Source organism: Lates calcarifer, unplaced genomic scaffold, assembly GCF_001640805.2.
Source record: "Lates calcarifer isolate ASB-BC8 unplaced genomic scaffold, TLL_Latcal_v3 _unitig_1341_quiver_2268, whole genome shotgun sequence".
NCBI classification, from domain to species: domain Eukaryota; kingdom Metazoa; phylum Chordata; class Actinopteri; family Centropomidae; genus Lates; species Lates calcarifer.
In genome coordinates this window covers 1-27,582 of record NW_026115454.1, presented here as the reverse complement: position 1 = coordinate 27,582, position 27,582 = coordinate 1, and the positions used below count along the sequence as shown (strand labels likewise).

At 43.1% G+C, this 27,582-nt stretch overlaps 2 protein-coding genes and 1 pseudogene across 8 annotated transcripts; all 3 read right to left on the bottom strand.

Moving 5' to 3' along the window:
* Nucleotides 1–286: 286 nt before the first annotated feature.
* LOC108888391 (peroxisomal succinyl-coenzyme A thioesterase-like) lies at nt 287–19,330 on the bottom strand (annotated as a pseudogene).
* LOC108888393 (peroxisomal succinyl-coenzyme A thioesterase-like) lies at nt 7,861–25,599 on the bottom strand. 6 transcript variants are annotated; one of them, XM_051067254.1, is made up of 11 exons: nt 25,453–25,599; nt 18,027–18,228; nt 17,845–17,944; nt 17,565–17,755; nt 17,272–17,441; nt 10,109–10,228; nt 9,414–9,496; nt 9,005–9,098; nt 8,829–8,909; nt 8,442–8,583; nt 7,861–8,345 (listed from the first exon to the last, which is right to left on the bottom strand). In XM_051067254.1, exons 2-11 carry the CDS (start codon nt 18,220–18,222, stop codon nt 8,248–8,250), a joined length of 1,275 nt encoding a protein of 424 aa, XP_050923211.1. In that variant the 5' UTR covers nt 18,223–18,228; nt 25,453–25,599; the 3' UTR covers nt 7,861–8,247. The 6 variants fall into 6 exon arrangements, with proteins under 6 accessions (XP_050923211.1, XP_050923212.1, XP_018539895.1 ...); XM_051067255.1 differs by having other exon boundaries at nt 18,027–18,223; XM_018684379.2 differs by lacking the exon at nt 25,453–25,599 and adding an exon at nt 19,181–19,330.
* LOC108888392 (peroxisomal succinyl-coenzyme A thioesterase) lies at nt 19,595–25,599 on the bottom strand. Of its 2 annotated transcripts, none has more exons than XM_018684377.2 (11): nt 25,453–25,599; nt 24,618–24,819; nt 24,436–24,535; nt 24,156–24,346; nt 23,863–24,032; nt 21,971–22,090; nt 21,276–21,358; nt 20,867–20,960; nt 20,691–20,771; nt 20,304–20,445; nt 19,595–20,207 (listed from the first exon to the last, which is right to left on the bottom strand). In XM_018684377.2, exons 2-11 carry the CDS (start codon nt 24,811–24,813, stop codon nt 20,110–20,112), a joined length of 1,275 nt encoding a protein of 424 aa, XP_018539893.1. In that variant the 5' UTR covers nt 24,814–24,819; nt 25,453–25,599; the 3' UTR covers nt 19,595–20,109. The 2 variants fall into 2 exon arrangements, with proteins under 2 accessions (XP_018539893.1, XP_018539894.1); XM_018684378.2 differs by having other exon boundaries at nt 24,618–24,814.
* Nucleotides 25,600–27,582: the final 1,983 nt, after the last annotated feature.

The window sequence follows — 27,582 nt, the reverse complement described above, 5'->3', positions numbered from 1 at the left end:
TCTGGAATAAACCAAAACACAATGAAAAAATCCCATTGGCTTTTTGTGTATGTAAATATGTTGGGATTTAAAAACCATTAGAGTAACTAGAGTAATTATTGATCCACTTCTCTAAATACTTAGAACAACAATACCTTCATTCTCTTACTTTTCAGCCACTGATTTATTGTGAATACCACATTTTTCCTTCCAGAATCATGGATGTCCTGAAATATCTCCTCTCACTGTGTGACTCAGTAATACCTGAGGTTACAGGTGAGAGACTGAGGCTGCTTCAGTCTGTTCCTCAGAACAGATTCTCCCTCAGAAAGACCAGTGTCTTCCTCCAGGCGTCCTCCTGAGAGCACGAGAATGTGCCACCGTCTCTCCACCCCACAGAGCCATCACTGCAAAGACAAGACGCAACAGAGACTGTTCAGGCAAAACATGTCGATTTCAACCTTCAGTCATCCTGTGACTTTCTATCTGAAAGTGAACCTACTGTCTCAGGTGATTGGGCTGGTTTGAAGGTGCTGGCTCGGACGAGCGGCGTGTACGGAGGTTCGATCAGGTGACCGGCGTTGGGGTACCACAGGATGGTCAGCAGGTGGCTGTTTCCTGCTCGCTCCATCATCTCCTTCATCTGGAAAACAGAAGTTCAAAATATAATCTCATTCATCAGATTGTTTCATGATGAGCTTCATTTGTTTTTATTTGCTCTCTGGAAATGACCGGTGTTTTTCAGGCTGGTTTTGCTTCAGACATTTCAGCTCTGTGACGACTCTTCGCAGAAAAGACACTAAAATTAAAAACCTCAGTAACACTGAGATGTTTCATTCATTTCATTCTGTCCAGGGATTTAAAAACACATGGTCCATCTCCACTTTGACACTCATCAGTATGTCTTGAAAATAAATATATAAAATTTTGCATTGTTGCAGTTTTCTGTTGTCCTCTGTGGATCTTGACAAATTGAAAATGCATAATATGTAATTTTCTCTCAATAAAACAACAACAAAAGACAGAGTTAAATGACATAACAGAGCAGGTGATCTTTAATAAAATGTGACGTTAAGAAATTCAGATAACTGGATCAGATAACAAGTGTAAATGCATCCAAGATGGTTTGAGACCCATTCAATCCAGATGTTGTAAAGTATGAATTCATCTGTCTCTCCTAATCTTTCCTCCTCCCATTTAAACAGTTTGTGAAAAACCTCAACAAGGTCTGTTCTGCTGCTTTAATGCAGAGCATGAAACCAAGCTGCTGTAGTGCTGACAATAAAACCTCTGTTCCTCCAGTAGATCATAGAAGGTTTCAGCAGAACACTGGACTGTAACAAGATGATCGTTTCACTGTCACTTCACCTGTCAGTGGTTTAATGTTGTGGCTGAGCAGTGTATTTATGTAGGGGGGTGCAGTGATTACCTGCTATATACAGGTGACAGAAACTGTCAGTAAACTTTAATCTGACTTTTATCATCCCATGCCATTAAACTCACGTCCATTGCAGACTCGTAGGCAGGCCAGTTCTGATCGTCCTCACCTACAACCAGCAGTAGAGGACACTGGAGTCGTCCCACCTGCTCAGAGACAAACAGCAGAAACAGTTCACAGCTTCTTCTTTAAAAACCACCAAGATCTAAAAGGTGGATCTTTAAAATGAGGCTTCAGTTTGGATAAAAGGTCAATGTTGATGTTTATGGCAACCACAACGCTGACTCATGAACAGAGAGGATATGACATCATCAACAGGCGACCAAATGAAACGTTACCTTGATTAAAATGACAGATTTCTCAGGTTTGACTGCTGGTACTCACGTCCACTTTGGGAGGGGTCAGTGGGGATGGGCAGCAGCAGGTTTCGCCAGATCACCTCCTTCTCCTCGCTGAATCGAACTTTCCCAACGTTTCTGATTGGACAGAAAACAAAACAAACCAATCAAACAAACAAGGACAGAAACGATCAGATTCTGACTGATGAGGACTTAACTCACTTTAATAACTGGTTGATTTATGTCTGTTCATCTCTACATCGTTCTTTTATTTTGTTTGACTTCACTGCATGTTTTCAACTTACTCACGAAAGAAATGCATAATTTCTGTCATAGATCCATCGACCGGCTGCACATGACTCCCATTAACACACACTGCACACTGAGCTGGGAGACACAATCACACCTTAAATATAGAGAATTACATAGGATCAGCTGAGAAAGACCCTGATCCAAATTAATAGATGAGCAAGTTCCAGTAAATGACACTTAACATAAAAACCTAAATAGAGAAAGACTAAAACAATCATCATTTTCTCATCTGAATCCTGTCTCAGTGGACACTCCTTCAATGTGTCTTGGCAAGGACAAACATCCTCATCCCATCTCCTCCCCACTGAGGAACATTAGGGATCAGGACTTCTCTCTTCTCTTTGTGATATACACCACCTACTTCTATCCAAACACATTCAATATGCATCTGGTTAACCACCACACCTCTGTTAGAGTGCAGTGCCAAATAAGGCAAAGCTATGTCAAGATGATAAAAAGAACTTGTCTCACCTTTAAAACATGGGAGTATGCAGCCATTTTGAGGGTGACACTGCAGCCAAAGGAAAGGCCCAACATGGCGATCCTGCTGCCAAGAACCTGAGGATGCTGCTGCAGGACTCTATAGGCCGTCTGCAGCGGGAAAACACATCAGAGAACAAAGTGAAACTTTGAAACAACTGAAACATAGAGATAAGTCCAGGCTCTAAACATTCTGATACAGGAAGAAAATAAATTAAGTTTTAATTTGTACAGATTGTTAGACTCCATACTATGTTGACTGAACAAAGTCAAATCTGAACACACATAAGCCCTGGGAATGGGATCTCACCTCTCTGTTGCTTTTCCTGCCTTGTCTTTAACTGAACTCCAAATTTACAAATTGAGGGGCATTTTAAGTTCTACAGAAAGTCTTAATTATGGCAGCACAAATAAAACTGACATAAAGATAAGTCAAAAATCCTCTCCTGTCTGAAGGTAAGTTACGTCTACGTCTAACTCCTCACAAATGTAACTAAATACTACATGTCAGGGAAAGAACTCTGTGTTGCCAAGACCCCGCCTCAATATTGAAACCAAACTGTTAGAGGAAGTGAAAGCAGCTGTGATATTAGTGACTCATGACATTCTTTAGTTTAGATATTTAGTTTATTTAATATTATCAGAACAGTTTGTCCCAAAACTGTTGCAGATGTTCCAACAGAGATTGGTTCTGGTTCTGTTGTTTTTAGGATGAACTCCTGAACAACATCATGATGGTAAAAATACAGGATTATTTCCTGCAGTATAGTCTCGTCCTAATGACATACATCGTTACATCAGAGGATGTAGTACCATAGTTTGATCCTACACTGTCTTTGCACAGACAGAGGATTAAATTATGAACAAAAGTTGGAACACTGTGGGAATTATTTAATTTTCAAGGCTTGCTGCTGAAAAGCTTTAAGTTAATCCATCACTTAACACCTGAAAAAGGAATCTAAAAAAGAATCTAAAGAGGGATATAGAGGTTCTACTGGTTATTGGGAGGTTCTCAGGATTGTTTAGGATGTTTTATTGGGTTGATGGAGAGGAGAGATCCTTTAGGTTGTTCTAAGGGTTGTCTAGGAGGTTTAAGGATTGTTTTGGTAGTCATTAAGAAGGTTCTAGAGCCCTTTAGAGGGTGGTTCAAGGAATCTTAGAGGTACTTTAAGAAGTCCCAGAAGTCCTTCAGAAGGTTTCTAGTGGGTTCTTATGAGGTTATGGAGGACATCTAAGGTTGTAGTGATCACTCAGGAGGTTCTAGAGATCTTCTAACAGATTCGACTGGTTGTTTTGAGGTTCTACTGGTCACTGAGGTTTCTCAGAATACATCCTTTGAGACGCTCATCAGGTTCACCTCAAAGTACTCGTTGTCCACCAGCTTCCCCAGCTTCCATGCTGATTTTTGGTGTCAGATAGTCAAGAGCCAGGGATGCAATGCCATGGGAGGCCAACAGCGCTGCACGGTACTCAAGCAAATCCCCTGTACCCCCCCACAGATCCAGGAGTCCAGGAAAAGGTCCAGGTCCTTTAGATGAGTCAAAAAAACACACGGTCAATTTACATGACAATGATTTTGTAAGTTTCTGATGTTCCTGCTACTAAAATTTGGTAGAAACCTCCCTGTCAACGTTTTTCACTAAGTCATTACCACAGTAACAGCAGGTAACTTGAGCTGGACTTGGTTAATTTTGGTGAGTAATGTTAGTCCAAGCACACGCTGGTTTTTGTCACTAAACATGTCTGATGTTTTCATTTGTATCTTTTTTCTACTGTGAGTGGCTGAACGAGCCGAGTCATCACTTTTTTTTCAATATTTTTTTTTCATTTATAGATTTTAATAGAAAAAAGAGACAAGACACTGAGGCGGTCAACAAACAGAGGAACAATATCCGCCCCTCAAAAACACACACACACACACAAAAAAACAACAATTGGTGTACTGTATCACACAGAGTTCAATGTGTATCCTCTTACACTGTTTAAGTTTTAAGAGATATGTTGAAGCAAGTATACATAACTACAAATTAAAGCCATTGAGGTGTCACGGAGGTCCCACCAACACCGTAATATAGTCAAGAAAGGGCTGCCATATCTGTTTAAACCTCTTTGCTTTCCCTGACAGTGTCTCGAGATAACTTCTGTTGTGAATTGGCGCTATATAAATAAAATTTGACTTGACTTGACTTGACTGACATTTCATATCGAATTTTCTCCATGTATAAAGTATTAGAGATCTCTATGAGCCAGGTTTCAAAGCGGGGAGATATTTCTTTATTCCAGATCTTCAAAATGATTTTCTTTGCAATTACCATACCATACTGGATTGACAAAGTTTTCCAGTGGCTTAGAGTTTCCAACTGCTGTGACCAACCTAGAATGGCCGTTTCTGGATTGGGATGGAGATCAAATCCGTAAACATCTGAATAGCAACGGAAGACACCTGACCAGAACTTGTGAAGTTTTTCACAGAACCAAAACATATGAGCCAGGGTCCCACTAGTGTGTTTGCACTTGATGCAAAGTGGTGATGAGGATGGAAAGAACAAATGCAATTTAACAGGTGAATAATGATCTTATACTGAATTAACTGATGTCTTGAGTTAATTGAGCAGGAGTGTATGCTGTGGAGACATTTAGCCCATGTATCTTCTGAGATTTGTGTTCCAATTTCACCTTCCCAGGACTCCTTCAGATGCTGTGTGGATGGGGCAGTCTGACCCATGAACACATTCACAAATTTAGAAACCAGTTTTCTGTTATCAGGTTCAGTTATTAATAAGGACTGGAGTTCATCAGGAGAGTCATAAACTTCAAAATTTGAAATGTTTCTTCTGACATAGTTCCTTATTTGTAGATATCTGAAAAAGTGTGATGGCTGCAGTGTAAATTTGTCCTTAAGCTGAGTAAACAAAGAGAATACATTGTCCCGAGTCATCACTTTAACCAACAACTAGACCTAAACATTCTAGGAAATCATCCTCTCAGACTACACCTCAATACAGTTGTACTTGTTGACAATACACGTCTCAGTATTCTATTCACCTCTACTGCAGCACTGAATACAGTCTCATGTCATCAGTCATTGTTGGTCAGAACGTAAGATCTGAACCTCACCCACAGGACACCTTCCTTCAGACTCTCCTCAGGACCTACCTGGGGGCAGGAAGAGGGTCGCAGTGAGTCCGCCCTCTGTGATTGGGATTCTGTGGACACCGGGAGCCATGTACCAGCGCTCCACCAACACACCGGCCAGAGACACCTGATCCACGAACCCCTCAGTCTGGTGACCCTGGTACACTGAGATTGTGACCTCCATGGGAGTCTGGACGTTCATCTTCCTCATCCTGAATGATGATGGGAGTCAAATCTGTTACTGATAACTGATTCAGCACTGATTGGTATCAACTGAACAGTTCTGGTCTGGTTGGTGTACCTGATCCCAGGTTTGCTGCCTGGAACTGGTCTGAGGCTCCACAGTAGACCCATCGGTTCAACCCCAGAATACGTTCCACCCAGACTGGGATCCTCTGAAACTGAAGTAAAAAAGTTATTCCTTATGTAATTCCCTCGTTTTATTATAAGATGTATATCTGCAGTTCACAGATCACCACCAACCATTCACAGTCCCGGTGGCGTCAGCGGTGTAGTGACCAAACGCCTCCCAGCTGTGTCCGTCTTCACACTGGTGGAGGGCGTGGACAGTCAGCTGGAAACCAGGCCAGACATTCTGGACCAGGACAATGAACTTCTCATCCATGAGTCCTCTGGACGGCTGAACCGACAGCTTCACACAACACTGCTTCCTGTCCATCCTGAACTGAGCAGAATGATAAAATAACCAAAGACAAACACAGTAAAACCAAAACCATCTGACTGAACAAATAATAAAAAATAATGAGAGAACAAAATGTACTTAAAGTATCAAAAGTAAAAGTATTAATAATGGAAAATTGAGAGTGTTCAACACACACTGTCAGGAATTACAAATCTAACCAGTTTACCAAGTGCACAGCAGGTCTGCTGATTATGTATGCATGTGAACTTTGTCTGCACGGAGAACATTTGATTGAACAAATAAGGAGATTTAAGTTTAGAGTAGAAAGTTAATATTTACATGGGGTTAAAGTTTAGTCATGTTTTTATTCTGTTTTCTCAGCAAATCAATAACTCTCCAAAACTCAGTTAACACAAAACTCAAAAATTATATATCTTATATTAAATTGGAAATTCCTGGAGAATTATTATTATAAAACAATGTTAACACTAATTGTAACTATCTTGTGTACTGTTGTTTATTTTACATTTTATTTTACGCTTTTTAAATTCTACTGTCTTTATATTTTGTCTTAATGCCTTTTATGTTTGTACAGGTTAGTATGCTGTACAGTACAAATAAAAAACCCTTCATTAAATGTTTAATAGACTCATCAGGCAGTATGTTTTTAGTAAAATTTTTAGTAAAACAGTAAAGTACCATTCCCTCAGATTCATACTACTGGAGCAAAAGTACTCACATTGCACCACTGGTTTTATGCAAATAACATCAAACAAAAGTCTGTTTTGTAAATTAGTCACTTTATAGTCCTGACATTATTTTCCTTCATCTGCAAATATTTAAACCAGCTCATCACGTTAGTTTCTGCAACACAATCACAGAGGAACAGGTTCTTTACAGACATAGACCAATCATCTCTGTACACACCTGAATATAACACAGTTTCCCTTAAGATGTACAATTGTTTCTTACGTTACCTGTATGAACTACTTACTGTACAAGCAGACACAGAATAGACTTCTGTGACAGAATCTGAATAGAGAGTGAATCAAACTCTAAGCTCAGCCATCATTCTCCTCCCACAGAAACACCACTCTGTCTGGACACTAGGTGGCGTCATTGAACCATTGAAACTTCACAGTCAGTCCACGTCAGTGTTTGGAGCTGCGTTGGTCAGCTCAACCTTTTTTAAAGCCGTCTTTGTGAGAACGTCTACTACGACCTTAACGACAAGTCGTCCAGCGTAAGTCGCTTGTTCCTACCTTCGCATACGACCCACAAGAGCGTAACAGCGGCGCACGCGAGCTCCGTCATGGTAACAGTAATAAACGTGGTTTACGTTATTGAACGGCCTCTGTTTGGTTAGGCTTAGGAAAAGATCGTGGTTGGCTAAGACCATGTAATCATGTCAGTTAATTTTATATTTTATTAATGTTATGACATGTATTGATGGTACAGTAGGACAGGGTAAAAAAAAGGATAGCCTTCATTAATCATGATTAATCACTGAAGTCATTTATCAATCAAAAGCTCCATCAGTTTCTCTTTGCTGCATCTCTGTTTTATTGTAAAGTGAATATCTTTGAGTTATGGTATGCTGGTCGGGACTAAATGGAACATCTGGAGACTTCGCCTCGGACTCCATGAAACCTCAGATAATTTTAACAATCGACAATTAATAATTTCATTTTCATATACACTGGCAAATAATTACATTAGATTACATTCATATTCATGCCTTTGTGAAAAGCAAATCTACATTTGTGCAACATTCAAAGTCAAAAGGAACAAGAGCAAGTCTGGGATTTTTTTCTTCCAGAACCAGGGACGTCCTGAAATACCTCCTTTCACTCAGCAACTCTAGATCTATTAGTTGTCACTGAGGTTACAGGTGAGAGACTGAGGCTGCTTCAGTCTGTTCCTCAGAACAGATTCTCCCTCAGAAAGACCAGTGTCTTCCTCCAGGCGTCCTCCTGAGCACGAGAATGTGCCACCGTCTCTCCACCCCACAGAGCCATCACTGCAAAGACAAGACGCAACAGAAACAAACGTCAAAACTCTGAAGTCCTGACTTTCTGTCAACGTCTACAGCTTCCCAGTCTGAAGGTGAACCTACTCTTCTCACGTGTTTTGACCATCCTGAAGAAGCTGGATCGGGCGTGCGGCGTGTACGGAGGTTCGATCAGGTGACCGGCGTTGGGGTACGACAGGATGGTCAGCAGGTGGCTGTTCCCTGCTCGCTCCATCATCTCCTTCATCTGGAAAACAGAAGTTCAAAGTTCAGTTCCATCTGTGTTAGATGGTTTCTTGTTGTATTTCCTTTGAAGATCAGAAGTGTTTCCTAATGTCTTATCTATTTACATATCAACCACTTTAGAACTCCATATTTTCCCATAACTTTTCTCACAGTTTCTGCTTTCTAACCCTCTTCAATCCTTAAACTTAAATCCTCTGGACTTAAATGATTTATTCACTCAGGATGTCGTCATGCCATTAAACTCACGTCCATTGCAGACTCGTAGGCAGGCCAGTTCTGATCGTCCTCACCTACAACCAGCAGTAGAGGACACTGGAGTCGTCCCACCTGCTCAGAGGCAAACAGCAGCAACAGTTCACAGCTATTCACCTGCTTTTGTGGCTCTTTCTATAATAGTGGAGACTCTGGCTGGTGGTACTCACATCCACTTTGAGGGAGGAGTCGGTGGGGATGGGCAGCAGCAGGTCTCGCCAAATTGCCTCGTTCTCATCACTGAAGCGAGTCTTCCCACCGTTCCTGATTGGAACCAAAAAAGAAAAGAAAAAAACTTCATCTTCCCTAATTATGACTTGACTGACTTGAGCAAAACCAAGTCTCCTAGTCTTTCTTTCCATTTTTTGGTGAATTTGCATGAATCTGTGTTTCAACTCAGATTCAGTTTAAATACAAAGTTTAGCCTGATTGTTGCGCTAGAGGAAAAACCATGGGGTCATTAAAATCTAAGGGATTCATCCTTTCTGGATCAGGACCAGGACATTCAGCGATAATCTGACCAGTGGTGGTTGAGTTACTGAGTAGAAATCTTCAGTCACTGACAGCAGATCAACTTACTTGTGAAAGTAACCCAGGATTTGTTCCACTGATCCATCAACTGGCTGCACATGACTCCCACTAACACACACTGCACACCTGAGCTGGGAAACACACACAAATTAAAATATAATGAAATTTACAAAGGATCAGCTGAGAAAGATACTGGATCAGAGTTTGAAGAAATTTCCTCAAGGTGTTACGGAGATATCATGTTCACAAGAATGGAATGAACAGACCTGCAACCTGAAAAATGATGCATCCATGCCGGCAGCAAACACTCGCAGGTAATCAATGTGATCTGCCTTGTTGCTATTACTGTTTACTTTCATTATTTACAGCTTACAACGCTGCTGAAAACTGGTGGGCTGGTTGAGTAGAACCAAGGTTACAAGAATCCTGAACAGAACCCAGTTCTCAGTTCTGGATCAAGAACCAGAGCTGATTTGGTGAAAAAAGTAAGACTCAGGACCAGTTCACAATTAAATTCACTTCATTATTGCCAAACAATTTCTTGGCCAGGAGACAACAGATACTTAGTGATCCCAGTCAAGAAATAAAGACAGTTCCCAGTCTTTATATTTACCATACAGACATTAGGGGGGCATCAATCTCCTCATCTAAATCTCAGTAAGAACAGTGAATACATGTATTTCCCAAATAATCAAACTTTTCCTGTTGTTTATGTTTGGATAATGAAGGTATACTTGTCTTACCTTTACAACTTCAGAGTATGCAGCCATTTTCAAGGTGATACTGGTGCCAAAGGAAAGGCCCAACATGGCAATCCTGCTGCTGAAGACCTGAGGATGCTGCTGCAGGACTCTATAGGCCGTCTGCAGCAGGAAAACACATCAGAGAACAAACTAACAGGAAAGATTTGGTAAAATCGCTGTTTTAGTCAATGGAGTCTGGTAGTGATATATAGTGATGTTTCTGGTTAAAGGATCTTCCTCTTTATACCCCTCTTTATAACCCTCTTAATAAAAAGCTCCGTCTCTGTAGGAATCCTGTCAGAATGTTGTCAGACACTGAGAATATCAATCTGAGTCTGTGTAGAAAAATCAAGCACTTTAGTGAATATAATTTGATGTGGACAATTGTTCACTGGATTACATTGCAGCAGCTGTTGGCGGTGGCACTGATCAGTACTGCAATGATTACAATGACTTTTTCAATCATTTACCCCCAAAAACGGCTCAAAGGCTCAGAAGTACTGGAGTTATCCTTTACACTGATGTTCTGTTCTCTCCTGCCTCCATCTTACCAAACCTACTGCTGATAACAGTTACAACTTTATTACACCACTGAGGTTAAGCAATGATTTTAAGATTGCATTGATCAACATAAAAGAACTAGAGGATCAGGCCTCACCCTACATTTTTATCATGGTCTGATAATCCAGGGGAGTCGTAGTAGAACTAAGTTACCAAGGGAAGACATCACCAAACCTGGAATCAAATCATTGTTTTGATCATTATCATTAGCAGTATGAGTACAGTCTTAAAGTTGGCTGAATAAAGTGTTTGATGGAAAACTTCTTGTATCTAAAACAGTATCAAAGTTTCTGCGCCTCAGTAATAAATGAAGCAGAATTGTTTTCAGTGGCTGCAAGTCCATCATCAACATCTTGTCATGTCACTGACGTCGTCAGTACTTTAGTTGGTTAAACCGATTGACATGAATTTGAATAGCCAAAAACCCATTCTGTTCAGGTTAAACTTGATGATGCTTCCTCCAGTAATCATTAAACTCAACACATGAGCAGTCTCTGGTCTGAGTGAATGAGTCTCTGTAAAGGTGAATGAACTTCTGAACCAGGTTTTAATGGGTTTATTGACACAGAAACACACTTAGATAACAGACACAAATCCTGGTGTCTGCTGCCAAAGACTTCTGATCTACATAACTCAAGAATATTACTGACAGAGTGAGACTCTATCTCACCCCCAAAACAAATTATTATAATCAGTGTGCAGGCTGCAGTTCACCCTTTGTGACCTGAGTCTGCTGTATTGTTTTCAGGAATCTGAGGACCTAAAGTGAAGTTTGTATTTTATAATTTAAACTTAAAAATACAAACACTTGGTCCTCTGAGGCATCCCTGTTGGATATTTTTAGACTTATCGTTGTAGTAACTGACATGCGCCTCCTCGAACATGTAACCACAAGTCGAGGATGCTGAGATAACACATGGAGACAAAACCAAGAACTGGATGCTTGTGCTTTCTCTGACAAGGGTGGAGATTATTGATGGTGAAGACAACACTAATGAGGTTGAGGAAAGACTCATTAGTCTTCCCTCAAGATTAACCAAGTGGTCAACTGACAGAAAACTAATTTACTAATTAGTTAAACTAATCTAACACATTTAGTGTTGACAAAAAGTTAACTGGATATAACTCCAGTTCTACAGCATGTGTTCAGTATTCATGACTGACAGCTAAAGCGCAACCTACTGGAGTTATGACGACTTGAAACCGGCTAACAACAGTCAGCAGCCCAGCAGGAGAGACACTCCATGGTGATTTCATAACAAAGCTGTGACCAAGACGCCGACTTTATGTCTGGTTTCTAGCTTGAGTTTATCAAGCACACGGCAGGACAGGACTCCAAATGCAGAACTCAAACACAATCAAAGTTCAGGTCCTTTATTACAAGCAAAAGTCCAGTACACGAGTAGGCAGTCCGATAAGGCAACAGTGTCCAAAGGGAATAGGCGAAAATCCAAAATCAGATAAACAGGCAACGGTCAGGAACACAAGAAGTCAAAAACAGGAAACAACGCTGGAAAGCTGACACGAGGGACAAGACAATCTGGCAACTGCCAAGAAGAAGAGACGCTGACTAAATACACCTAGACAAGGAGATAACGAGACACAGGTGAAACACATAAGGGCGGGGACAGTAATCAAGACAAGGAAGTAAAGAGAACTGGAGTAACCAAGGGACAGGAAACAGGAAGACAAGACAAAAATACCAAAATAAAACAGGAAACATTCAAACCCTGACAGTACCCCCCCCTCTACGGCCGGCACCTGACGGCCCAGGATCCTGAGGGTGCTGGCGGAGAAAGTCTCTAATAAGAGTGGGGTCCAGGATGTCCTTGGCTGCAACCCACGACCTCTCCTCCGGACCATAACCCTCCCAGTCCACCAAGTATTGAAGCTGGCGTCCACGGCGACGGGATGCGAGGAGTCTCCTCACAGAATATACAGGGCCACCGTCGATGAGCCGGGGGGGTGGAGGGGGTCTGGTGGCAGGGACCAGCCCACTCACCTTAACAGGTTTCACACGACTAACATGGAAGGTTGGGTGTACCCTCATGGTCCTGGGGAGCTTTAGTCTCACAGCAAGAGGATTAATAACTTTAGACACTGGGAAAGGACCCACAAAGCGAGGAGCCAACTTACGGCACTCAACTCGGAGAGGAAGATCCCTTGTGGAGAGCCAGACCCTTTGCCCAGTTCTGTAAGTGGGAGCAGGAATTCTGCGCCGATCTGCTGCCTTCTTATAGGTCAGGGAACTTTTCAACAAGGCCCGACGAGCTCGAACCCATGCAGCCCGGCAACGGCGGACCAAAGTGTGGGCGGATGGAACAGAGACTTCCTGCTCAAGGGACGGAAAGACAGGAGGCTGGTAACCATACACGCAAAAAAATGGAGACATACCAGTAGAGGAGCAGGGCAAAGAGTTGTGGGCGTACTCCACCCAGGGAAGGAACCGGCACCAGGAAGATGGGCTCTGGGAGGTCACACAACGGAGGACTGTCTCCAACTCCTGGTTTAACCTCTCTGTCTGGCCGTTGGACTCAGGGTGGTACCCAGAGGATAGGCTGGCAGAGGCCCCCACCAATTTGCAGAAGTCCCTCCAGAATCGGGCAACGAACTGTGGCCCTCGATCCGACACAATGTCCTTAGGAAAACCGTGGAGACGGACAACATTGTATAGGACGGCCTCGGCTGTCTCCTTAGCTGAGGGAAGCTTGGACATGGGCACAAAATGAACCATCTTTGAGAACCTGTCCACAATGGTTAAGATGGTGGTATTACCTTCAGAGGGGGGCAGGCCTGTGACAAAATCCATGGAGATGTCTGACCAGGGACGCTTGGGCACTGGCAAGGGGTGAAGGAGACCGTGTGGAGGTTGCCGTGAAGTCTTGTTGCTGGAGCAAACAGGGCATGCTGCAACAAACTCCACAATATCGCCCTTCATACCTGGCCACCAAAAGCGTTGGGCGATAAAAAACTGAGTGCGACGAGCCCCAGGGTGGCAGGTGAGAAGCGAAGCGTGTCCCCATTGGAGAACGTTGGAGCGTAGGTCCGGAGGAACAAACAGGCGATTGGGTGGCAAACCTCTGGGAGGAGCACCACCCTGGTTGGCTGCCAGCACCTTCCTTTCAATGTCCCAAGTTATGGCTCCCACCACACAGGAACGGGGCAGAACTGGCACCTCCGACTTGGGTTCTAAAGAACAGGGAAAGGCTCTCGAAAGGGCATCAGGCTTAACATTCTTGGAGCCCGGACGATATGAAACAGTGAAGTTGAAACGGGAAAAGAAGAGAGCCCACCTAGCTTGTCGGGAGTTGAGTCTTTTGGCAGCTCGAAGGTACTCCAAGTTCTTATGATCCGTCCAGACGATGAATGGTTGTTCAGCACCCTCCAACCAGTGCCTCCATTCCTCCAGTGCAGCTTTAATGGCCAAGAGCTCTCTATCACCCACACTGTAGTTGTGTTCAGCTGAAGACAGTTTTCTAGAAAGATAGGCACAGGGATGCAACTTGTTGTCTGTTACTGACCTCTGGGAGAGAATGGCTCCTATACCCACATCGGAGGCATCCACTTCAACCACAAACTGCCGTTGGGCGTCTGGCTGGGTGAGGACTGGAGCAGTGGCAAACCTTTGCTTAAGCATCTGGAAGGCTTGCTCAGCCTGAAGGGACCAGGAGAACTTGTTCTTGGAAGAGGTCAGTTGGTGCAAAGGAGCGGCCAGGGAGCTGAAGTTCCTAATGAATTTCCTGTAGAAATTGGCGAAACCCAGGAATCTTTGAACCTCTCTCCGTGAGGTAGGTGTGACCCAGTTGACCACTGCCTTCACCTTCTCAGGATCCATCTGCATCACACCCTCAGAAATAACAAACCCCAAAAATGACACAGTAGGCACATGAAACTCACATTTTCCAGCTTTCACAAAAAGGTTGTTGTCTAGGAGTCTCTGAAGAACCTGCCTAACATGTTGGACATGGGTCTCCTCATCAGGAGAGAAGATGAGGATATCATCCAAGTACACAAACACAAAAACATTTAGCATATCTCGAAGGACATCGTTCACAAGAGCCTGGAACACGGCAGGGGCATTGGTTAAACCAAAAGGCATCACAAGGTATTCATAGTGTCCTGTAGGAGTGTTAAATGCTGTTTTCCACTCATCCCCTTCCCTGATTCTAACCAGGTGATATGCATTACGCAAGTCCAGTTTAGTGAAAACTTTTGAGCCCTGCAGCAACTCAAAAGCAGTGGAAATCAAGGGAAGGGGATACCTGTTCTTAACAGTGATTTCATTCAACCCCCGATAGTCTATGCAAGGCCGAAGAGACTTATCCTTCTTCTCCACAAAGAAGAATCCAGCCCCTGCTGGTGAAGAGGAAGGTTTAATGATTCCGGCTGCCAGTGCGGAATCGATGTACTCCTTCATAGCCTTCATTTCAGGTGTGGAGAGGGAGAAAAGACGTCCTCTAGGTGGCATGGTACCAGGTAGCAGATCAATGGCGCAGTCATAGGGGCGATGTGGCGGTAATGAAGCCGCCTTGGTCTTGCTGAAAACCTCTTGTAGATCCGCGTAACAGGAGGGAACACCAGCCAGGTCCACAGGAAGACTACCAGTTTCCTCAGTAACTGTGACAGGAACGGGCAAAGCCTGTTTCTCAGAAAGACAGTAATGTTGACAGGCATCACCCCAGGAGAGGATCTGACCAGAGGACCAGTCAATATGGGGGTTGTGAGTCTTGAGCCAAGGAAGTCCTAAAAGAAGTGGATGGTGGGGTGCATTAACCAGGTGGAAGGAGAGCTTCTCCGAGTGTACATTGCCGAAGGAGAGCGAGATCTCAGGAGTGTGGTGAATTACTTGGAAAAGATGGCGTCCATCTAGGGCACTTGCCTCGAGGGGTTCATCTAGAGACACAGGAGATATCCTCAGTCTCTTAGCCAGTTCATAGTCCATAAAATTAGCGTCAGCCCCAGAATCAATTAATACAGGTTGCAAAAGGGAAACAGAGGCAGCCTGTAGAGTGGCTGTGGGGAACAGCCGCATTGTCTTAGTAGAAGTGAGTGCGCTACTCACCAGGCTCTCACGACTTCTAGAGGCCCCACCACGACGGATGGGACAATTGGCGAGGAAGTGACCCATCTGTGCACAGTAGATGCAACAACCCTCATCCATACGACGCTGACGTTCCTCCAAGGAAAGCCGGGTGCGACCCACCTGCATGGGCTCTGCCGGGGAACAATAGGTGCCTCCGTCGACCCAGGTGGTGTCCTGGAGGACTCAAAGTTCATCTGAGGACGACTAGGAACTTGAGGGAAGTGAGGAAATGAATGGGAAGAGAGGCGAGATCTCTGCCGTTCCCTCAGTCGTTTGTCCATCTTGGAGGCCAAGGCAATGAGAGCCTCGAGTTCTGAGGGTAAATCCAGTGGTGTGAGATAGTCCTTGAGTGTTTCAGACAGTCCATTAAAAAAGGCATCACACAGAGCAGCTTGGTTCCACCCACTGTCAGACGCTAGAGTGCGAAACTCAACGGCATAATCTAAAACTGTGCGCCTCCCTTGCCGTAATGCAGCTAAGGACCTGGCAGCCTCACGGCCCGGAGAAACAGTCTGAAAAACTTGTGTAAGAGTCCGGATGAACAAGGGAAGAGACTCACAGATTGCTGAGCGACGACTCCACTCAGCAGTAGCCCAAGCCTCGGCTCGCCCTGACATGTGGGAGATCATATAGGCAACCTTGGCTCTGTCTGTAGAAAAGGAGGCCGCCTGAAACTCAAAGTGAAGTTCACATTGAGCAAGAAACGAGCGACAATCTCCCGAATCCCCAGAGAATTTCTCCGGGCTGGAGAGATGAACGTGGGGATTCAATCCCAACCCTGGAGGCGGTGAAGATGGCTGGGGTTCTGCATCCTGAGTAGCTGGGGGCGAAGCAGAACTAGGAGAATCAGATGACTGAGGCCCACGCTGAACATGGTCGACCAGGAAATTTAGCTGAGACCCCAAGGCCGAGAGCATCTGCCCCTGGTGCTCTGTCATCTCCCTCATCTCTTGACGGAGAGCATTAAGTTGTTCCTCTTGATGGAGGATCCGCTGCCCCTGGGCTCTGAGGGCAGACCGGAGGTGATCTGAGTCTGCGGAGTCCATAATGTGGCCAGATTGTACTATCAAGCACACGGCAGGACAGGACTCCAAATGCAGAACTCAAACACAATCAAAGTTCAGGTCCTTTATTACAAGCAAAAGTCCAGTACACGAGTAGGCAGTCCGATAAGGCAACAGTGTCCAAAGGGAATAGGCGAAAATCCAAAATCAGATAAACAGGCAACGGTCAGGAACACAAGAAGTCAAAAACAGGAAACAACGCTGGAAAGCTGACACGAGGGACAAGACAATCTGGCAACTGCCAAGAAGAAGAGACGCTGACTAAATACACCTAGACAAGGAGATAACGAGACACAGGTGAAACACATAAGGGCGGGGACAGTAATCAAGACAAGGAAGTAAAGAGAACTGGAGTAACCAAGGGACAGGAAACAGGAAGACAAGACAAAAATACCAAAATAAAACAGGAAACATTCAAACCCTGACAGAGTTATTCTGTGGTTTATCAGGTTTACCTCAAAGTACTCGATGCCCACCATCTTCCTGGTTTCAATCGTGATTTTTGGTGTCAGATAGTCAAGAGCCAGGGATGCGATGCCGTGTGAGGCCAACAGAGATGCACGGTACTCCGCCAACTTCCCTCCACCCCCCCACAGGTCCAGGAGGCCGGGGAAAGGTCCAGGTCCTTCAGATGAGTCAAAACACCAAAAACAGTCAATTTGCAGAGCGACAATTTCGAAAATTAGTCCAAGCAAGCTGGTCACACTCTCTGTATCCCTTACTATCTTTGATTCTCCTCAGGACCTACCTGGGGGCAGGAAGAGGGTCGCAGTGAGTCCTCCCTCTGTGATCGGGATCCTGCGGACACCAGGAGCCATGTACCAGCGCTCCACCAACACACCGGCCAGAGGAACCTGATCCACGAACCCCTCAGTCTGGTGACCCTGGTACACTGAGATTGTGACCTCCATGGGAGTCTGGACGTTCATCTTCCTCATCCTGAATGATGATGGGAGTCAAATCTGTTACTGATAACTGATTCAGCACTGATTGGTATCAACTGAACAGTTCTGGTCTGGTTGGTGTACCTGATCCCAGGTTTGCTGCCTGGAACTGGTCTGAGGCTCCACAGTAGACCCATCGGTTCAACCCCAGAATACGTTCCACCCAGACTGGGATCCTCTGAAACTGAAGTAAAAAAGTTATTCCTTATGTAATTCCCTCGTTTTATTATAAGATGTATATCTGCAGTTCACAGATCACCACCAACCATTCACAGTCCCGGTGGCGTCAGCGGCGTAGTGACCAAACGCCTCCCAGCTGTGTCCGTCTTCACACTGGTGGAGGGCGTGGACAGTCAGCTGGAAACCGGGCCAGACATTCTGGACCAGGACAATGAACTTCTCATCCATGAGTCCTCTGGACGGCTGAACCGACAGCTTCACACAACACTGCTTCCTGTCCATCCTGAACTGAGCAGAATGATAAAATAACCAAAGACAAACACAGTAAAACCAAAACCATCTGACTGAACAAATAATAAAAAATAATGAGAGAACAAAATGTACTTAAAGTATCAAAAGTAAAAGTATTAATAATGGAAAATTGAGAGTGTTCAACACACACTGTCAGGAATTACAAATCTAACCAGTTTACCAAGTGCACAGCAGGTCTGCTGATTATGTATGCATGTGAACTTTGTCTGCACGGAGAACATTTGATTGAACAAATAAGGAGATTTAAGTTTAGAGTAGAAAGTTAATATTTACATGGGGTTAAAGTTTAGTCATGTTTTTATTCTGTTTTCTCAGCAAATCAATAACTCTCCAAAACTCAGTTAACACAAAACTCAAAAATTATATATCTTATATTAAATTGGAAATTCCTGGAGAATTATTATTATAAAACAATGTTAACACTAATTGTAACTATCTTGTGTACTGTTGTTTATTTTACATTTTATTTTACGCTTTTTAAATTCTACTGTCTTTATATTTTGTCTTAATGCCTTTTATGTTTGTACAGGTTAGTATGCTGTACAGTACAAATAAAAAACCCTTCATTAAATGTTTAATAGACTCATCAGGCAGTATGTTTTTAGTAAAATTTTTAGTAAAACAGTAAAGTACCATTCCCTCAGATTCATACTACTGGAGCAAAAGTACTCACATTGCACCACTGGTTTTATGCAAATAACATCAAACAAAAGTCTGTTTTGTAAATTAGTCACTTTATAGTCCTGACATTATTTTCCTTCATCTGCAAATATTTAAACCAGCTCATCACGTTAGTTTCTGCAACACAATCACAGAGGAACAGGTTCTTTACAGACATAGACCAATCATCTCTGTACACACCTGAATATAACACAGTTTCCCTTAAGATGTACAATTGTTTCTTACGTTACCTGTATGAACTACTTACTGTACAAGCAGACACAGAATAGACTTCTGTGACAGAATCTGAATAGAGAGTGAATCAAACTCTAAGCTCAGCCATCATTCTCCTCCCACAGAAACACCACTCTGTCTGGACACTAGGTGGCGTCATTGAACCATTGAAACTTCACAGTCAGTCCACGTCAGTGTTTGGAGCTGCGTTGGTCAGCTCAACCTTTTTTAAAGCCGTCTCTGTGAGAACGTCTACTACGACCTTAACGACAAGTCGTCCAGCGTAAGTCGCTTGTTCCTACCTTCGCATACGACCCACAAGAGCGTAACAGCGGCGCACGCGAGCTCCGTCATGGTAACAGTAATAAACGTGGTTTACGTTATTGAACGGCCTCTGTTTGGTTAGGCTTAGGAAAAGATCGTGGTTGGCTAAGACCATGTAATCATGTCAGTTAATTTTATATTTTATTAATGTTATGACATGTATTGATGGTACAGTAGGACAGGGTAAAAAAAAAGGATAGCCTTCATTAATCGTGATTAATCACTGAAGTCATTTATCAATCAAAAGCTCCATCAGTTTCTCTTTGCTGCATCTCTGTTTTATTGTAAAGTGAATATCTTTGAGTTATGGTATGCTGGTCGGGACTAAATGGAACATCTGGAGACTTCGCCTCGGACTCCATGAAACCTCAGATAATTTTAACAATCGACAATTAATAATTTCATTTTCATATACACTGGCAAATAATTACATTAGATTACATTCATATTCATGCCTTTGTGAAAAGCAAATCTACATTTGTGCAACATTCAAAGTCAAAAGGAACAAGAGCAAGTCTGGGATTTTTTTCTTCCAGAACCAGGGACGTCCTGAAATACCTCCTTTCACTCAGCAACTCTAGATCTATTAGTTGTCACTGAGGTTAGAGGTGAGAGACTGAGGCTGCTTCAGTCTGTTCCTCAGAACAGATTCTCCCTCAGAAAGACCAGTGTCTTCCTCCAGGCGTCCTCCTGAGCACGAGAATGTGCCACCGTCTCTCCACCCCACAGAGCCATCACTGCAAAGACAAGACGCAACAGAAACAAACGTCAAAACTCTGAAGTCCTGACTTTCTGTCAACGTCTACAGCTTCCCAGTCTGAAGGTGAACCTACTCTTCTCACGTGCGTTGACCGTCCTGAAGAAGCTGGATCGGGCGTGCGGCGTGTACGGAGGTTCGATCAGGTGACCGGCGTTGGGGTACGACAGGATGGTCAGCAGGTGGCTGTTCCCTGCTCGCTCCATCATCTCCTTCATCTGGAAAACAGAAGTTCAAAGTTCAGTTCCATCTGTGTTAGATGGTTTCTTGTTGTATTTCCTTTGAAGATCAGAAGTGTTTCCTAATGTCTTATCTATTTACATATCAACCACTTTAGAACTCCATATTTTCCCATAACTTTTCTCACAGTTTCTGCTTTCTAACCCTCTTCAATCCTTAAACTTAAATCCTCTGGACTTAAATGATTTATTCACTCAGGACGTCGTCATGCCATTAAACTCACGTCCATTGCAGACTCGTAGGCAGGCCAGTTCTGATCGTCCTCACCTACAACCAGCAGCAGAGGACACTGGAGTCGTCCCACCTGCTCAGAGGCAAACAGCAGCAACAGTTCACAGCTATTCACCTGCTTTTGTGGCTCTTTCTATAATAGTGGAGACTCTGGCTGGTGGTACTCACATCCACTTTGAGGGAGGAGTCGGTGGGGATGGGCAGCAGCAGGTCTCGCCAAATTGCCTCATTCTCATCACTGAAGCGAGTCTTCCCACTGTTCCTGATTGGAACCAAAAAAGAAAAGAAAAAAACTTCATCTTCCCTAATTATGACTTGACTGACTTGAGCAAAACCAAGTCTCCTAGTCTTTCTTTCCATTTTTTGGTGAATTTGCATGAATCTGTGTTTCAACTCAGATTCAGTTTAAATACAAAGTTTAGCCTGATTGTTGCGCTAGAGGAAAAACCATGGGGTCATTAAAATCTAAGGGATTCATCCTTTCTGGATCAGGACCAGGACATTCAGCGATAATCTGACCAGTGGTGGTTGAGTTACTGAGTAGAAATCTTCAGTCACTGACAGCAGATCAACTTACTTGTGAAAGTAACCCAGGATTTGTTCCACTGATCCATCAACTGGCTGCACATGACTCCCACTAACACACACTGCACACCTGAGCTGGGAAACACACACAAATTAAAATATAATGAAATTTACAAAGGATCAGCTGAGAAAGATACTGGATCAGAGTTTGAAGAAATTTCCTCAAGGTGTTACGGAGATATCATGTTCACAAGAATGGGATGAACAGACCTGCAACCTGAAAAATGATGCATCCATGCCGGCAGCAAACACTCGCAGGTAATCAATGTGATCTGCCTTGTTGCTATTACTGTTTACTTTCATTATTTACAGCTTACAACGCTGCTGAAAACTGGTGGGCTGGTTGAGTAGAACCAAGGTTACAAGAATCCTGAACAGAACCCAGTTCTCAGTTCTGGATCAAGAACCAGAGCTGATTTGGTGAAAAAAGTAAGACTCAGGACCAGTTCACAATTAAATTCACTTCATTATTGCCAAACAATTTCTTGGCCAGGAGACAACAGATACTTAGTGATCCCAGTCAAGAAATAAAGACAGTTCCCAGTCTTTATATTTACCATACAGACATTAGGGGGGCATCAATCTCCTCATCTAAATCTCAGTAAGAACAGTGAATACATGTATTTCCCAAATAATCAAACTTTTCCTGTTGTTTATGTTTGGATAATGAAGGTATACTTGTCTTACCTTTACAACTTCAGAGTATGCAGCCATTTTCAAGGTGATACTGGTGCCAAAGGAAAGGCCCAACATGGCAATCCTGCTGCTGAAGACCTGAGGATGCTGCTGCAGGACTCTATAGGCCGTCTGCAGCAGGAAAACACATCAGAGAACAAACTAACAGGAAAGATTTGGTAAAATCGCTGTTTTAGTCAATGGAGTCTGGTAGTGATATATAGTGATGTTTCTGGTTAAAGGATCTTCCTCTTTATACCCCTCTTTATAACCCTCTTAATAAAAAGCTCCATCTCTGTAGGAATCCTGTCAGAATGTTGTCAGACACTGAGAATATCAATCTGAGTCTGTGTAGAAAAATCAAGCACTTTAGTGAATATAATTTGATGTGGACAATTGTTCACTGGATTACATTGCAGCAGCTGTTGGCGGTGGCACTGATCAGTACTGCAACGATTACAATGACTTTTTCAATAATTTACCCCCAAAAACGGCTCAAAGGCTCAGAAGTACTGGAGTTATCCTTTACACTGATGTTCTGTTCTCTCCTGCCTCCATCTTACCAAACCTACTGCTGATAACAGTTACAACTTTATTACACCACTGAGGTTAAGCAATGATTTTAAGATTGCATTGATCAACATAAAAGAACTAGAGGATCAGGCCTCACCCTACATTTTTATCATGGTCTGATAATCCAGGGGAGTTGTAGTAGAACTAAGTTACCAAGGGAAGACATCACCAAACCTGGAATCAAATCATTGTTTTGATCATTATCATTAGCAGTATGAGTACAGTCTTAAAGTTGGCTGAATAAAGTGTTTGATGGAAAACTTCTTGTATCTAAAACAGTATCAAAGTTTCTGCGCCTCAGTAATAAATGAAGCAGAATTGTTTTCAGTGGCTGCAAGTCCATCATCAATATCTTGTCATGTCACTGACGTCGTCAGTACTTTAGTTGGTTAAACCGATTGACATGAATTTGAATAGCCAAAAACCCATTCTGTTCAGGTTAAACTTGATGATGCTTCCTCCAGTAATCATTAAACTCAACACATGAGCAGTCTCTGGTCTGAGTGAATGAGTCTCTGTAAAGGTGAATGAACTTCTGAACCAGGTTTTAATGGGTTTATTGACACAGAAACACACTTAGATAACAGACACAAATCCTGGTGTCTGCTGCCAAAGACTTCTGATCTACATAACTCAAGAATATTGCTGACAGAGTGAGACTCTATCTCACCCCAAAACAAATTATTATAATCAGTGTGCAGGCTGCAGTTCACCCTTTGTGACCTGAGTCTGCTGTATTGTTTTCAGGAATCTGAGGACCTAAAGTGAAGTTTGTATTTTATAATTTAAACTTAAAAATACAAACACTTGGTCCTCTGAGGCATCCCTGTTGGATATTTTTAGACTTATCGTTGTAGTAACTGACATGCGCCTCCTCGAGCATGTAACCACAAGTCGAGGATGCTGAGATAACACATGGAGACAAAACCAAGAACTGGATGCTTGTGCTTTCTCTGACAGGGGTGGAGATTATTGATGGTGAAGACAACACTAATGAGGTTGAGGAAAGACTCATTAGTCTTCCCTCAAGATTAACCAAGTGGTCAACTGACAGAAAACTAATTTACTAATTAGTTAAACTAATCTAACACATTTAGTGTTGACAAAAAGTTAACTGGATATAACTCCAGTTCTACAGCATGTGTTCAGTATTCATGACTGACAGCTAAAGCGCAGCCTACTGGAGTTATGACGAGTTGAAACCGGCTAACAACAGTCAGCAGCCCAGCAGGAGAGACACTCCATGGTGATTTCATAACAAAGCTGTGACCAAGACGCCGACTTTATGTCTGGTTTCTAGCTTGAGTTATTCTGTGGTTTATCAGGTTTACCTCAAAGTACTCGATGCCCACCATCTTCCTGGTTTCAATCGTGATTTTTGGTGTCAGATAGTCAAGAGCCAGGGATGCGATGCCGTGTGAGGCCAACAGAGATGCACGGTACTCCACCAACTTCCCTCCACCCCCCCACAGGTCCAGGAGGCCGGGGAAAGGTCCAGGTCCTTCAGATGAGTCAAAACACCAAAAACAGTCAATTTGCAGAGTGACAATTTCGAAAATTAGTCCAAGCAAGCTGGTCACACTCTCTGTATCCCTTACTATCTTTGATTCTCCTCAGGACCTACCTGGGGGCAGGAAGAGGGTCGCAGTGAGTCCTCCCTCTGTGATCGGGATCCTGCGGACACCAGGAGCCATGTACCAGCGCTCCACCAACACACCGGCCAGAGGAACCTGATCCACGAACCCCTCAGTCTGGTGACCCTGGTACACTGAGATTGTGACCTCCATGGGAGTCTGGACGTTCATCTTCCTCATCCTGAATGATGATGGGAGTCAAATCTGTTACTGATAACTGATTCAGCACTGATTGGTATCAACTGAACAGTTCTGGTCTGGTTGGTGTACCTGAGTCCAGGTTTGCTGCCTGGAACTGGTCTGAGGCTCCACAGTAGACCCATCGGTTCAACCCCAGAATACGTTCCACCCAGACTGGGATCCTCTGAAACTGAAGTAAAAAAGTTATTCCTTATGTAATTCCCTCGTTTTATTATAAGATGTATATCTGCAGTTCACAGATCACCACCAACCATTCACAGTCCCGGTGGCGTCAGCGGCGTAGTGACCAAACGCCTCCCAGCTGTGTCCGTCTTCACACTGGTGGAGGGCGTGGACAGTCAGCTGGAAACCGGGCCAGACATTCTGGACCAGGACAATGAACTTCTCATCCATGAGTCCTCTGGACGGCTGAACCGACAGCTTCACACAACACTGCTTCCTGTCCATCCTGAACTGAGCAGAATGATAAAATAACCAAAGACAAACACAGTAAAACCAAAACCATCTGACTGAACAAATAAACAACAACAAAACCACCACAACATTAGTTATTATTTGTTGTAAAGTTTCTTAGACGTGGACGTCCACTCTCAAGCTCTCGTGACACCTGAACAGATCTTATGGTAAATAAGAGAAACTGACAAAGCTACTTCCTGAAATGAAAAATACAGCCAGGTATGATGAACAGGGTTTTCTGCAATATCTCATTTACTACAGATTAAAATATCCATGAAACGTTAACAAAGAAACTGTAATGAGAGTCATAACAATAATGTCACTGACATGTTACATAGCAGCAGGATCATTATTTCTTTACATATAAAGCACTTTGTATCGGCCATTCATGAGTTATGAGTAACCTGAGACGTGTTATCCATTGAGGATATTTCCTCTCTGTGCATTATGAGTCAGGAGAGTCATTTAAATCATCATTCATCATCATTCCACCCAAACCATCAGTTTAACAGCACATTAATCATCTGGTTTCCTGCTCATACATCTGAATATGAGCTCAAAGTTCACAAAACGTCTCGTTTCCTGTCCTCAGTTACATAATTATTCTTTAAATCACGTGTATGAACTTACAGTGGGAGCAGACCGAGACCTGTTGTCTTCTTGTTCCGTCTTCAGTCGATTGGTTTCTGTCTCCTGGAGTTAAACTCCTCTCAGAGTCCAGAGACTGAACTCAGACTGGTTCTAACTCTGCGACGACAAACAGCCTCGTTCTTTAACCGCCTGAACTTCAGTCTCCTCCCACAGAGACAGCGCTCTGTCCGGACACAAGGGGGGCGACACCGAGTCACTGAAACTCCACAGTCCGGGACAAGTGTCCTGATGTTGGGGTGTTAACTAACTCCTTTATTCCAGAAGAATAAAAAATCTGGAGGAAAAAACAACTTTAATAAAAAAATAATAAATAAATGTAATTAATTAAATTATTCTAAATGTTCTGCTCCAAATGAATCTGATTTAACACCAATACAACCATCAAGTCATCACATTAACACACATTACATCTGAATAAATGAATATAAGATGCTGATGGAAATGAAACAGTCGGTGTCATGTCTCCAGACGACCCCACACGCCCTCTGACCTTTGACCTCTACAGAGAAGGGGGGGGGGCAGTTTTTACCCGACTGAGCGCACAACAACAAAGTCTGGTTGTCAGTCAGCACCACGACATCCATCTGTCCTCTGGAGAACAGAGAACGGGTTCAACAACACAAGTTCAAGATTAAAGATGAAACCTGTGATAATTCACTGGCAGTGGAAACTGTGAACACCAAACTCACAAATCATCATCTTTTCAGTTGAACTTGTTCTCAACTAGTTTCTTATTTCCACATCAGCTGTACACTCAAGATATTTCAGATGATATTTATGTTCTTACTTTTGTTGTGAAAGTTTCCCATCTGGGAGAAATGAACTGAGACGGAGGTGTTAACTGAAAGTGATGTTGTTCCCTGTTTGATGAATGACCCTCAGTATATATTCATACACTTAATATTCATGGGAGTCACACGTCATTGTCTTCTTATTGGGTAAATCCTGCATCAGGACTGAGACTGTTCTGTCTCCTGTGACTGTTGTATATTATATAAAACATAACTAGACTGTTAGAGATGATTTACTCTGCAGTTTGTGAGGAAACATCTGGTTTAATGTGTAAAAATGCTAAACTCAGTATTCTGCATGTGAAATATCAACCTGACTGTCAGGTCAATGCAGTGCAGTAAAAAGTGAAACATTTCAAACTGACATATTGTTATAAGAGTAAATTAGCTTTGAATGGAAACACACAGCTGCCTGCAGTTCATGCTCTGTCCAGCAGGAGGTGAGAGTCTTTGTTTCAGAGGTCATCAGGTTCAGCTGGCTCCAGCTTTTGTCTCTCCATCCCTCTGTCTCCCCCTCTTTCTTTCTTTCTTTCCCCCTCTCTCTCTTTATTTACTTCTCTGGGTCTCAGCTTCACTTCACAACACAGAAACAGAAACTGAGGAGAGAGGGTGAGGAAGGAGGGAGGAAGGAGGGAGGAAGGAGACAAAGGAAACACAGATGGATGTTTTGACACTGACGACTTGTAAAGATTAAACTGTGTTTCTCTTTAAAACCAAAGCAGTGATTGATGCTGAAGCAGCAGAGAGGTGAAGTGAGGACACTCTGGCTCTGAGCCCTCATGAATATACAACTATAGAAATATATAAATATACACACAGAGTCAGAGGTTTTAGGCTGGAGGAGATCACAGCAGCTTGAAAGAGAGAGAGAGATGACTGTCACTGAGTCTTTTTATTCAAGATTCTTTAAATGGTTTGTTTCCTCATTTGTAATGTCTGAAAATTAAAGGATCTGAACAGAGTCAGGTCCTTTTAGTTTAACCAGAAACACCACTATATATCACCACCAGACTCCACTGACAAAAACAGGGATTTTACTGAGCAGAACCACAATACACTGCCTCCATCTGTTAGTGTGTCTGTGTTACTGTGTGGTACTTTTACTTCAGTAAAGTATCTGATTACTTCTCCACCACTGAAAGTCCCACAGTAACACAAACACACTAACAGATGGAGGCAGTGGTATTCCAGCAGCTCCCAGTAAAATCCCTGTTTTTGTCAGTGGAGTCTGGTAGTGATATATAGAGATGTTTCTGGTTAAACTAAAAGGATCTGACTCTTTAATAAAAAGCTCTGTCTCTGGAGGAATCCTCTCATC

Coding starts and splice junctions, on each gene's coding strand:
- LOC108888393 (XM_051067254.1), bottom strand. CDS start 18,222: ATGGACAGGAAGCAGTGTTGTGTGAAGCTGTCGGTTCAGCCGTCCAGA. Junction 10,229..17,271: donor TGGGCATCGAGTACTTTGAG/GTAAACCTGATA, acceptor TTCCTGCTGCAG/ACGGCCTATAGAGTCCTGCA. Junction 8,346..8,441: donor GGTCAAAACACGTGAGAAGA/GTAGGTTCACCT, acceptor TTGTCTTTGCAG/TGATGGCTCTGTGGGGTGGA.
- LOC108888392 (XM_018684377.2), bottom strand. CDS start 24,813: ATGGACAGGAAGCAGTGTTGTGTGAAGCTGTCGGTTCAGCCGTCCAGA. Junction 20,772..20,866: donor ACTCCTCCCTCAAAGTGGAT/GTGAGTACCACC, acceptor GCCTCTGAGCAG/GTGGGACGACTCCAGTGTCC. Junction 20,208..20,303: donor GGTCAACGCACGTGAGAAGA/GTAGGTTCACCT, acceptor TTGTCTTTGCAG/TGATGGCTCTGTGGGGTGGA.